The sequence below is a fragment of the Crotalus tigris genome, unplaced genomic scaffold (genome assembly GCF_016545835.1).
Source record: "Crotalus tigris isolate CLP2741 ecotype Arizona unplaced genomic scaffold, ASM1654583v1 scf7180000018485.2372832, whole genome shotgun sequence".
In the NCBI taxonomy this organism is placed as follows: Eukaryota; Metazoa; Chordata; class Lepidosauria; order Squamata; family Viperidae; genus Crotalus; species Crotalus tigris.
In genome coordinates this window covers 1,223,832-1,236,191 of record NW_024097033.1, presented here as the reverse complement: position 1 = coordinate 1,236,191, position 12,360 = coordinate 1,223,832, and the positions used below count along the sequence as shown (strand labels likewise).

At 38.6% G+C, this 12,360-nt stretch overlaps 1 protein-coding gene across 6 annotated transcripts in view; it reads right to left on the bottom strand.

Annotated features, from left to right (window-relative positions):
- PIKFYVE (phosphoinositide kinase, FYVE-type zinc finger containing) overlaps positions 1-12,360 on the bottom strand; it is a 101,738-nt gene that overhangs the window by 15,762 nt on the left and 73,616 nt on the right. For all 6 annotated transcript variants that reach the window (XM_039352890.1, XM_039352888.1, XM_039352891.1 and 3 more), the window contains 6 exons: positions 11,753-11,813; positions 11,280-11,435; positions 9,958-10,078; positions 8,570-8,665; positions 5,676-5,759; positions 4,239-4,330 (listed from right to left, as the gene is read on the bottom strand). In XM_039352890.1, coding sequence (XP_039208824.1) covers positions 4,239-4,330; positions 5,676-5,759; positions 8,570-8,665; positions 9,958-10,078; positions 11,280-11,435; positions 11,753-11,813 — 610 coding nt within the window. The remainder of the gene's footprint in view (positions 1-4,238; positions 4,331-5,675; positions 5,760-8,569; positions 8,666-9,957; positions 10,079-11,279; positions 11,436-11,752; positions 11,814-12,360) is intronic.

Sequence of the window (12,360 nt, the reverse complement as noted above, 5' to 3'; positions counted from 1 at the left end):
TGGTATCATCTGCATATCTTAGGTTGTTGATATTTCTCCCGGCAATCTTAATTCCAACTTTTGATTCATCTAGCCCTGCCTTTCTCATGATGTGCTCTGCATATAAGTTAAATAGGCAGGGCGACAGTATACAGCCTTGCCGGACTCCTTTTCCAATTTTGAACCAATCAGTGGTTCCGTGTTCGGTTCTCACTGTTGCTTCTTGACCCGCATATAGGTTTCTCAAGAGACAAATGAGATGGTCTGGTACTCCCATCTCTTTAAGAACTTGCCACAATTTGTTGTGATCCACACAATCAAAGGCTTTTGCATAGTCAATGAAGCAGAAGTAGATGTTTTTCTGGAACTCCCTAGCTTTCTCCATGATCCAGCGTATGTTGGCAATTTGATCTCTAGTTCCTCTGCCTCTTCAAAATCCTGCCTGTACTTCTGGTAGTTCTCGATCCACATACTGCTGGAGTCTAGCTTGTAGGATTTTAAGCATAATTTTACTAGCATGTGAAATGAGTGCAATGGTGCGATAGTTTGAACATTCTTTGGCATTGCCTTTCTTTGGAATTGGAATGTAAACTGACCTTTTCCAATCCTGTGGCCACTGTTGAGTTTTCCAAATTTGCTGGCAAATTGAGTGTAGCACTTTTACTGCATCGTCTTTTAAGATTTTGAATAGCTCAGCTGGAATACTGTCACCTCCACTAGCTTTGTTGTTGCTCAGATTTTCTAAGGCCCATTTCATTTCACATTCTAGGATGTCTGGTTCGAGGTCAGTGACCATCTCATTGTGGTTATCTGGGATGTTAAGCTCATTCTTGTATAGTTCTTCTGTGTAGTTTTGCCATCTCTTCTAATCTCTTCTGCCTCTGTTAGGTCTCTGCCATTTTGGTCCTTTATCATGCCCATCTTTGCATGAAACGTTTCCTTCATATCTCCAATTTTCTTGAAGAGATCTCTGGTCCTCCCTATTCTGTTGTTTTCTTCTATTTCTTTGCACTGTTCATTTAAGAAGGCATTCTTATCTCTTCTAGCTACTCTCTGGAATTCTGCATTCATTGGGTGTATCTTTCTCTTTCTCCTTTGCCTTTCGCTTCCCTTCTTTCCTCAGCTATTTGCAGAGCTTCCTCAGACAGCCATTTTGCTTTCTTGCATTTCTTTTTCTTTGGGATGGTTTTAGTTGCTACCTCTTGTACAATGTTGCGAACTTCCATCCATAGTTCTTCAGGCACTCTGTCTATCAGATCTAATTCCTTAAATCTATTTGTCACCTCTACTGTATATTCATCAGGAATATGATTTAGTTCATACCTGAGTGGCCTAGTGCTTTTCCCTACTTTTTTCAATTTAAGCCTAAATTTTGCAACGAGAAGCTCATGATCTGAGCCACAGTCAGCTCCTGGTCTTGTTTTTACTGACTGTATAGAGCTTCTCCATCTTTGGCTGCAGAGCACATAGTCAATCTGATTTCTATGTTGACCGTCTGGTGATGTCCATGTGTAGAGCCGTCTCTTGGGTTGTTGGAAAAGAGTGTTTGTTATGACCATCGTATTCTCTTGACAAAATTCTATCAGCCTGTGCCCTGCTTCATTTTGTACTCCAAGGCCAAACTTGCCTGTTATTCCGGTTATCTTTTGGCTTCCTACCTTAGCATTCCAATCCCCCATGATGATAAGGACATCATTTTTTGGTGTTAATTCTATAAGGTGCTGTAGGGCTTCATAGAACCGGTCAATTTCATCCTCTTCAGCACCAGTGGTTGGGGCATAGATTTGGACTATTGTGATATTGAATGGTTTGCCTTGGATTCGAATTGAGATCATTCTGTCATTTTGGGGATTGTATCCCAGTATTGCTTTTCCTATTCTTTTATTGACTATGAAGGCTACTCCATTTCTTCTGAGGGATTCTTGCCCACAGTAGTATACCTGATGGTCATCTGAGTTAAATTCACCCATTCCTGTCCATTTTAGTTCGCTGATTCCTAAGATGTCGATGTTCAGTCTTGTCATCTCTTTTTTGACTACGTCTAGCTTGCCTTGATTCATGGATCTTACATTCCAGGTTCCTATGGAGAAAAAATCTTTACAGCATCGGACTTTCCTTTCACCACCAGATATATCCACAGCTGAGCGTCCTTTCAGCTTTGGCCCAGTCACTTCATTCTTTCTGGCGCTACTAGTACTAGCCCTCTGCTCTTCCCCAGTAGCATATTGGACACCTTCCGACCTGAAGGGCTCATCTTCCAGCGTCATATCTTTTTGCCTTTTAGTACTGTCCATGGGGTTTTCATGGCAAAGATACTGGAGTGGTTTGCCATTTCCTTCTCCAGTGGATCACATTTTGTCAGAACTCTCTGCTATGACCTGTCCGTCTTGGGTGGCCCTGCACGGCATAGCTTATAGCTTCATTGAGTTACGCAAGTCCCTTCGCCACGACAAGGCAGTAATCCATAAAAGGGTTGGTTCACTTAAACTTACATAATTGATTTGTTACTGTAAACAAAGAAATACTCTCCATTTAGAGGGAAAATGCTCCCTAATGCAGTCTTCTCCCAGATAGACAGAAATATGAAAAGCAAGTCCTATAAAGGGAAGGTGAAAACACCGACTCTGATTTTGCTTGGAGAAATGGCAACTAGGAGTGATATGATAGCACCCTTTGAGGCAATGATTTAGAACAATGGTCTCAACCTGTGGGTCAGGACCCCATTTGGGGTCGAACAACCATTTCACGGGGGTCACCAAACAACTCAGTCCGCCATTTTTTTCCCCCTTTTCCTTAGCTGTGCTACTCCCTTTTATTCTATTGGCTTTTGAAAGCGAATAGAATAGACTCTCTTGAATAGAGTCTAATTCTATTGGCTTTCAAAAGCCAATAGGAATTGTCCAGGCTGTCTCTGCCCTGCTGAGCCCGCCAAAAGTCCCATACTGCGAACGGTGCTGCACCAGTTGAGCAGTCCTCGACTTACGACTGGTCGAGTAGTCCTCGACTTACGACCGGTTGGGGGTCGCGGCATTAAAAAGGTTGAGAACCACTGATTTAGAAGAAGGGTAATATTGGATCAAAGGGCTCCATATACAGAAATATTCAGAAATTAACTGACGGTAAGAACAGAATTATTTATGAGGAAGGCTGGTGAGATCCCTTGTTGCAGGACTTCATGCAGAGACTAGAAAGCTATCTGTTGGAGTTGGTCTACTGCTGCTCCTTACTAATGATTTTGTTGAGATACAAATCCTAATTATTCCTATGAAGTAGCACTTAGCACATTGAAATTCTTTCTATACATTATTGTCTAACGCAGAGGTCTCCAACCTTTTGGGCACCAGGGACTGGTGCCATGGAGAAAGGTTTTTCCGCGGACCAGAGGGGGTGTGGTTTTGAATATTGCCTGCATCCCGAGGATGGAGTTTTGCTTGTTTGTGAGGCCCATTTACTGGCATGCTATGGACCGCTGCTGGTCTACAGACTAGGGGTTGGGGACCCTTGGTCTAACATACATGTGTGGGAAGTTATAGGAAGACAAACTCCAAATGAACATCAGGAAAACTTCCTAACATTAAAAGCAGCTTGAGATATGAAACCAATTATCAAGAAAGTTGCTTGGTTCCCGTGACTGGAAGGGTTCAAGGGGAGGACAGGATAGGGAAGGATCTGCAGGGGATCCTTTAATTTTGATTCCTGAACTGAGCCAATAAATAACAGTTTTTCTAAGAATGTATTAAAATACTAGTAGCATATCTTTAAAGGAAAAAGTGAATTAATCATAGCAGGGGGCAGTATCTAGCCAACCTTGACTGACCTAAACAAAACCTAAGCAAAACTGGATCTGATTAATACTTATATGGAAGATCAACAGACAACCAAGAGTGTAGATTAGGCTGGGAAGTTGGAAAGACTTCCTAAAAGAAGGCAACAGTAAAGATATTTTAGCAAACAGAAAAAAGATGTCAAGTTCAATTCAAAGGCTTCATTTCTATGTGATGAAATGCAGTTTTAGCACAAACTATGAGATTAATGAATTAATAGGCCTCACTGATTTTATTAAATGATCTTATTAAATTTATTGAAACAATATTTCCATTAGATTTGTTGTGGTGTTAGAACAGAACTTCAGATAAATTGGAGAACAATATACTGAAGTTTTCAGGATCTGATTTTCCTTATTTGAACAAGTTGTTTTCAAGTCCTGAAGCAAGACAGATAAAAGAATACAAACACTCACAAAATCTTAAATTTCTTACATTGTTCAGCTTCAGTTGTTTGGCTTGCCTGCCCCACATTCGTTTCAGGTATTCGGACTGGACTGTTGGTCTTCACTCTGCTCTCAGCCATACTGGAAATCAAAAATAGATTTTTGCCTACAATTTATTTTAAATCCACCTGATGCATATGTGATTGCACCAAATAGAGAAGCTTAAATTTTGCAGAAGTACCACCCTACATACATATGAGTCATATTTAATTTAGTGAACATAAAAACAACTTTGCTGAATTAGAAAATGACTCTGTCAAAGCTATGCATTCTTAAAACCCACAAAAGGAGAAAATTTGCTCCCAAGGAGGTTGACTTTGAGAATGAATGCTATCAAAATGCCACTTCTGAAACTTGGGTTTCATTTGGTTAATAAATAGCTGTCAACAAATCTACAGATAGGCTTCCAGGATCTGATATAATGACATTAGTCTGAACCTGTCATACCTAAAGATGAAGCAGGCATACAACCAGGGTGGCCAAAAGCCAGGAAACTTTTCTAAGGAGTCAACTTATTAAGGAAACAAAAGAAAACATATCACAAAAACCAGACCATGTGCTAAAGTCCACCAAAAGGTGGGCCTTAGCATATGGAACTTCTGCCCAAGTCCTATCAGGGGCTACTAGATCTGTAAATCAATATGGCAAGAGAAAGTGCCAGTCTTATGGATCAACAAAGCAATGACTTTGAACCCAAACGTGGCAGCTTCCATCCCTCTGGCAGCCTAGTTAAGAATGTAAGTAAGTGTGGATAAGTGTATAGTGGGATAAGTCTGTGGATGGGTGAGAAAGAGCAAATGGACATTGTACATAAAATGTTGCTGTTATTTAAAATTCACTGGGTCTCCATGTACTGCAAATAATTCAATGTTTGGTAGAAAGTGATTTGAGCACAGCTGTTAATCAGAGCTGTGAGCAAGTTGAGTGAATGATCGTAGGTTGAACTTATGTGTGTAACAATCCAAAGCTTCATATAGTAAATTTCCTGGAAAATCCCAGAAGCTAAAGCTATACTGAACATATAAACAGAATGCTGGATTTTGCGAACAGCACAATTTTATATAATACAATATCAAGAGAAAATGTTAGTAAGAATCTAGATCAGCTTTTTTTAACCTAATGCCTTTCCAGATATGCTGGGATTCAACTCCCAGAATTTCCAGTAAAATTCAAAGGATGACTGAATGTTCTATAATTTAAAGTGTTCTTGAAATCCCCAAAGTGCTCTTCCAAGTCTGTGTATTTCAGGTGTGTCATTTGTTGCCAAAAGAGAATGAATGGATCAAATAGAACACGCTGTTGATGACTTAAAGGAGCAACTGAAAATGGGCTTCTGCTGGCAATTATGAAGGCTACAGGAGGACCTGAATTATTCTCATGAGCCCTAATTAAATGTACAACTAAGACAGAGAAATGAGTTTGTCACCTGTTTGACTGAAATCCTTCTTCAATACTGCTCTTCAAAAACAATTTTGATAATTCATCTAAGGCATTTTTGTATTCCTTGCAACTGAAAATAAACAAATAAAGGTTTTATTCAAATGGCTCAATTCTATAGTTTAAAGTATGAGTGGGCGCCATGCAAACAGATAGTTAAGGTGTTATTGGGAAGATAAACTTGTTTCTTGGTTGTACTACTTTAGACTTCAAGAGGTAATTCTCATGTGGGATACTCTTGCATCTGAGAACATTCAGAGGGCATTTTGACACAGCCGTGTTTTTGTAATACAAATTCTCAAGCAATTATTTCTGCTTACCTGTGAGTGTCTTCCCTGCTCTGGGAAGGCTGGAGGACGATGAAAAAAGGGGCATCAAGTTGGTCAATGGGGGTGGGGAATGGATACTCTAGTCTTCCTAATGACTGTAGAGCAGTGATGACAAAGCTACCTGTCTGATCATTCCAAAAGATCTAGACTAGAGGATGGTGCAAGGAGCCATCAGCCTTTTAGCAAATGAAATTTTATTTAAGGAAATGACCCAGTCAGGTAACATTAATCTAATCTGGTATCTATACTATGCAGCATTTAAATTGACCCACCAGAAGTGGGCTCGTGTTATAAAGCATTGAAATATAATAGCAAATAGATCCAAGAAGCAGCAGATCCTATTTCCAGGCTATGCAAGGTTTTTATTTATTTATTTATTTATTTTATTATACCCTATTCTTCATACAAACTACAGTGGGGTAAAAAAGTATTTAGTCAGCCACCAATTGTGCAAGTTCTCCCACTTAAAAAAAATGAGAGAGGCCTGTAATTGTCATCATAGGTAGACCTCAACTATGAGAGACAAAATGAGAAAACAAATCCAGACAATCACATTGTCTGATTTGGAAAGAATTTATTTGCAAATTATGGTGGAAAATAAGTATTTGGTCATCTACAAACAAGCAAGATTTCTGGCTCTCACAGACCTGTAACTTCTTCTTTAAGAGGCTCCTCTGTCCTCCACTCATTACCTGTATTAATGGCACCTGTTTGAACTTGTTATCAGTATAAAAGACACCTGTCCACAACCTCAAACAGTCACACTCCAAACTCCACTATGGTGAAGACCAAAGAGCTGTCGAAGGACACCAGAAACAAAATTGTAGACCTGCATCAGGCTGGGAAGACTGAATCTGCAATAGGCAAGCAGCTTGGTGTGAAGAAATCAACTGTGGGAGCAATAATTAGAAAATGGAAGACATACAAGACCAATGAAAATCTCCCTCGATCTGGGGCTCCACACAAGATCTCACCCTGTCAGGTCAACATGATCACAAGAACGGTGAGCAAAAATCCCAGAACTACACGGGAAGACCTAGTGAATGACCTGCAGAGAGCTGGGACCAACGTAACAAAGACAACCATTAGTAACACACTATGCCGCCAGGGACTCAGATCCTGCAGTGCCAGACTGTGTCCCCCTGCTTAAGCCAGTACATGTCCGGGCCCATCTGAAGTTTGCTAGAGAGCATTTGGATGATCCAGAAGAGGATTGGGAGAATGTCATATGGTCCGATGAAACCAAAGTAGAACTGTTTGGTAGAAACACAACTCGTCGTGTTTGGAGGAGATAGAATGCTGAGTTGCATCCAAAGAACACCATACCTACTGTGAAACATGGGGGTGGCAACAGCATGCTTTGGGGCTGTTTTTCTGCAAAGGGACCAGGACGACTGATCCGTGTACAGGAAAGAATGAATGGGGCCATGTATCGTGAGATTTTGAGTGCAAACCTCCTTCCATCAGCAAGGGCATTGAAGATGAAACGTGGCTGGGTCTTTCAGCATGATAATGATCCCAAACACACCGCCCGGGCAACGAAGGAGTGGCTTCGTAAGAAGCATTTCAAGGTCCTGGAGTGGCCTAGCCAGTCTCCAGATCTCAACCCCATAGAAAACCTTTGGAGGGAGTTGAAAGTCTGTGTTGCCCAGCGACAGCCCCAAAACATCACTGCTCTAGAGGAGATCTGCATGGAGGAATGGGCCAACATACCAGCAACGGTGTGTGCCAACCTTGTGAAGACTTACAGAAAACGTTTGACCTCTGTCATTGCCAACAAAGGATATATAACAAAGTATTGAGATGAACTTTTGATATTGACTAAATACTTATTTTCCACCATAATTTGCAAATAAATTATTTCCAAATCAGACAATGTGATTGTCTGGATTTGTTTTCTCATTTTGTCTCTCATAGTTGAGGTCTACCTGTGATGACAATTACAGGCCTCTCTCATCTTTTTAAGTGGGAGAACTTGCACAATTGGTGGCTGACAAAATACTTTTTTGCCCCACTGTATCTTAAAGCCAGATACAAATGGAATAAAATGTTCAACTGGAACATACAATATTTGTATGCTAATGAATACAATATGTCCTTGCATCACTGAAAACAATCAAATGCTTTATCCTTTATTCCCTAAAAGCAAACTTACTAAAATTCCCATAAAGCATATTATATTAAAATGTAGAAAACCAGTCAGCTCTAAGAAAATAGTTAGGTTGTATGAAAAGTGCTCAACCTTGATTAAACATCAAAGGAAAGAATTGCGTGAACTTCAGTGGCCAAGTTGCCCCGCTCCCCAATCAAAAGGACTTTGGTAGAGTCTTGGTAATGCTTTAAAAGGAGGTCGGAGAAGGTAGAAGCAGTAGTCAAATAAACAAGAATGAATCAAATGAGTTAACACTGTGCTTTAAAGACCCAAAAGGAAGCAAAGAATTTATTTTTCTGAATGTGGAAGAAGAAATGTATTGGGCTTCTACTCCCATAATCCCCAACAAGAAACCACTGGGCTGAAAAAGACTTCTATGATCAAAGCAGGAAATCAACATACCTGAGAGCAAAGGCGATGATGGAGCTTGGTTCCTTTTCACAGACAGCAATAGGAACTCGTTCGTGCTCATACATTAAGTAATGCTTGTCAGGCTCACTACATTAAGGGCACAAAAATTACAACAAGTCATTTATTTACAACAAGCAAGTCTGCATCACATATTTCTCAAATGAAAAAAACTTTTGAATTTAAAATAATTACTCCCCCCCCCCAAGAAAAAGAAAATTAAACCGAAGAACCTCATTGGCCTCTTTCACTATATTCTTAAAAGTAAATTATTGGGGGAAGGAGAAATCTAGAATATAGCAATAAAGCAAATTGGGGTAGCCTTTCTGGCTTTTATTGTTTTGTCCAAGTATAAAGTATAAAAGAAAATGGAAATAGGAATTTAGGGGAAGGAAAAAAGGGGGGGGAAGGAAAGAAAACCTAGGATACAAGGGAAAAAAGAAAAAAAGCACTGACTTCTGACTCTTTTTAGCACAGTAGAATAACATTACATCCTCAACTTTATACTTTCACACATCAATAAATACTAGCCATTTCTATAACAACAAATCTATCTAATCAAGTCAAAGTCAAAATTTCATTTTTTTAATCACAAGGACAAAATCCAGAAGAGATTACCAAATAAAAAATATAAATATATTCTCTTCTTTGAATAAAGCAATCAATTTAACCATTTCTGTTTTTTCTTCCTTGCTGTGGAAATATTTATTTCTGTTCAATAGTCTTTATAGACTATCATCCTTTATATTAACAAAATTCACTGTATTCTTTCAGATTCTTTAACCTTAAAAGTGAAAAAATACTAAACTAAACTTTTCTTTAAAAACATTCTAAGATCAAAAAGTTCTAATACATTTCTTAAAACTTCCTCTTAACATATATAAAGCTCACTTTCAGTCAGACCAATAAAATTCCAGCTAACTCCAACTAACACATAAAATAACTTTTAATTTAGCTAGAACATTAGCTATAATATTTGGATAAGGATAAAATTGTTGTTCTTTCTTTTACTTCCTGATGCTAATGTTTTACTGAAATGACAATTCCAAATTAGCATAACAATCCAAAGAAGAATATCACAAAGAAAAATGCAAGTAGTATAGCCAATTAACAAATCCCCAGCTCTTCTTTTTAAACTAATATTAAGAATCTGGTGGGGCTAGTAGATAATTAGCAGAAGACAAAGGTTAAGGCTGCCTCATTCTACATTAACTATTACTCCACAGAAATATATTACACCTTATACAATCCAATGGATTAAATATTACTGTCTTTTCACCTGACAATAGGCATTGCAACCCAAGGAGCAATATGAACAAAACAAACACAAAAAAACCCCATTATACAGAAATCATTTTCCTTCCAAGCTGGATTTTACTTACAAGGGGGATGGAATCGGAGTGTAGCTATTTCCAGGTAACAGATTTGCTAGAATAGCCTTCATGGTAGATTTTTCTTTCACCTGACTATCCACAGAGCCTAGCAAATGCCCATCAAACACATCTGGAATAAAAAAGGAAGATACAACTTTTAATATTGCTAGAGCTCCAAGATTTCTTTAAAATGCCCCTTCTTGGGATACTACAGAGATAATTTGTTGTCTCAAACTGATGATTTCAATGATTTTAAAATATACTGTTGCTTTTGAAAAATGGTCAACAACGCTGCTATGAACTTTTATCACACGTTTATCAATTATTATCAATCATAACAACATATGTTAAACTCTGAAACAAAAGGTTCATTGATCAGCCCCTTTATAGTTCTGAGAAAAACAAGGCCAGACTTATAGAACATGATCATTGCAAAAGGACAGTCGGTAAAATCTGTCTCTTTTTCTCTATTCAGAACCCTACAAAGGTTTACAAATTCTGTAATGGGCAACATAGCTTGAAGATAACAGTTGGGGAATTCTGCTCCATCTGGTCTAATCAGAAATTTCTAGTCCCAAATGAAAAGGTGATGAAAGCTAGTCTGATGTAGTAGTTAGGATGCTGGGCTAGAAATCTGGAGGTCCAGAGTTCTCATTCTCCTTTAAGTCCAAAAGCTGGATGGATGAATTTAGGCCAGTCATTGTCTCTCAGCCCAACTCACATCACAGAATAATGGTGGTAGTTGTAATAGGAAAAATTACATCATTATGTACACTGCATTGCAATGTATAGAATAAATATGGGATAACAATAATAACATCAAGCTTTTATTTATCAAAATCACAGTGGCAAAGTTCTGAAGAGCCCTCAATTTCTTCATATTCTCTTCATTTTAATTATAAATTCAATATCGATAGATAATTCAAAATGAAACCTTTTGCTGTAATAGTGCATGAACCTCACTGTATTATCATTATAGTGTTCAGGGCTCATGTATCAACTGTACGTCCGAAAGCAACCCTGTCATCAGAGTCTGTAGTTCTATACTCTTTAGAGCAAATGAAGGGACTAAGACAAGGGAAGAGAAACTTTCCCAAGGTTACCCAGTAAGTTCAGTAGAAAAATTAATGTGATTAATTAATTAATTCTTTTTGGAACCAAACCACTTATTTTGTATTTTGAACAATATACACACATGAAATTTCTTATGTCATTCTTGCCAAATAATTTTGAAAGTAGCAAGTATAATAAGTTGTAAAGTAAACCAGATGTCCAAGGCAGCCTACAGCTGCACAGAAGCAGAAGTAAAGAAGAAAAACCCTCGCTGATACCTTCTGAGCTGCCAGCTGCATCTGGATCAGAGAGAATATTGGCAGAGGTGGACCCTCCTGTCAATTGGTCAGATACAACCTCTGGAGGAGTGGGAAGCTGGAGCAGAGAAGAACTGGTAGAACTCTGGCTGGACAGAGTAGTCAAGAAACGATCTTCTGTGGAGGAAATATACAGACAATAGAGCATTCTTAGAATGCCTTTCAAATAAGGTATGTGTGCTTTAAGCAACCACCAAAAAGGTTTTAGCACAGATCGAAAAAAGATAAACTGATACTAGGACAAGCATTCTTTAGCATTTATACTCTATGAAGAACCAGGCCAGTGTTTTTTACCTAATTTTTCAAATATTTCAATGTAAATATTAATGTCAGACTTTCTTAAGCTGCAAGTTCTATATAGAAAATAGAAAAGCTGCAACACAAAGATACAAGCTAAACATACAATGACAAGTCTTCTGTAATATGCAGCATACCTTTCTCACCATTCTGAAGTGCTGGAGAAACGTTGCGAGGAGATGCATCCATTGAACTGATCTGTAGAACAAAGAGTTACTTCTTTCATATTGAGAATTTTTTCTTTCAAATCAATACCATTGTCAACGCTGCTAACATTGGATGTTCCTGATCTGACAACTGATGAAAATGCAGCCATTTTCGCTTCTCCTTTAACATGTTTCTTCTTGCTATTAGAAATCAGATGCGGGGGGGGGGGGATGTAAGCTCAGCTAGCCATAATAATAACGCTGCTGTGGGAACCCAAGGACAAGCTGATAACATTTTGGCAGGCTGAGGAGCTGAGGAGAAAGCCCGCACTTTAAGCTAATTGGGGAATATGCTTTATGACAGTTTATTGGGGATGGGAATTTAGGTTTTGGATTCAGCTATGAAGTGCCGATACTTTGTTTCCCGAATAAATGTTCTTTAAGGAAGAATTTTGCCTCGAAGTTCTTTTGATGGGTTTCATCTATCAGAACCATGACAACCATTTTGCTAAAAAAAACAAACCACTCCTTCTCAATGCACACAAACATGAAAACATATAATCTGAAAGAGAGAAATGGGCAAAAACACAAAGCTTTTC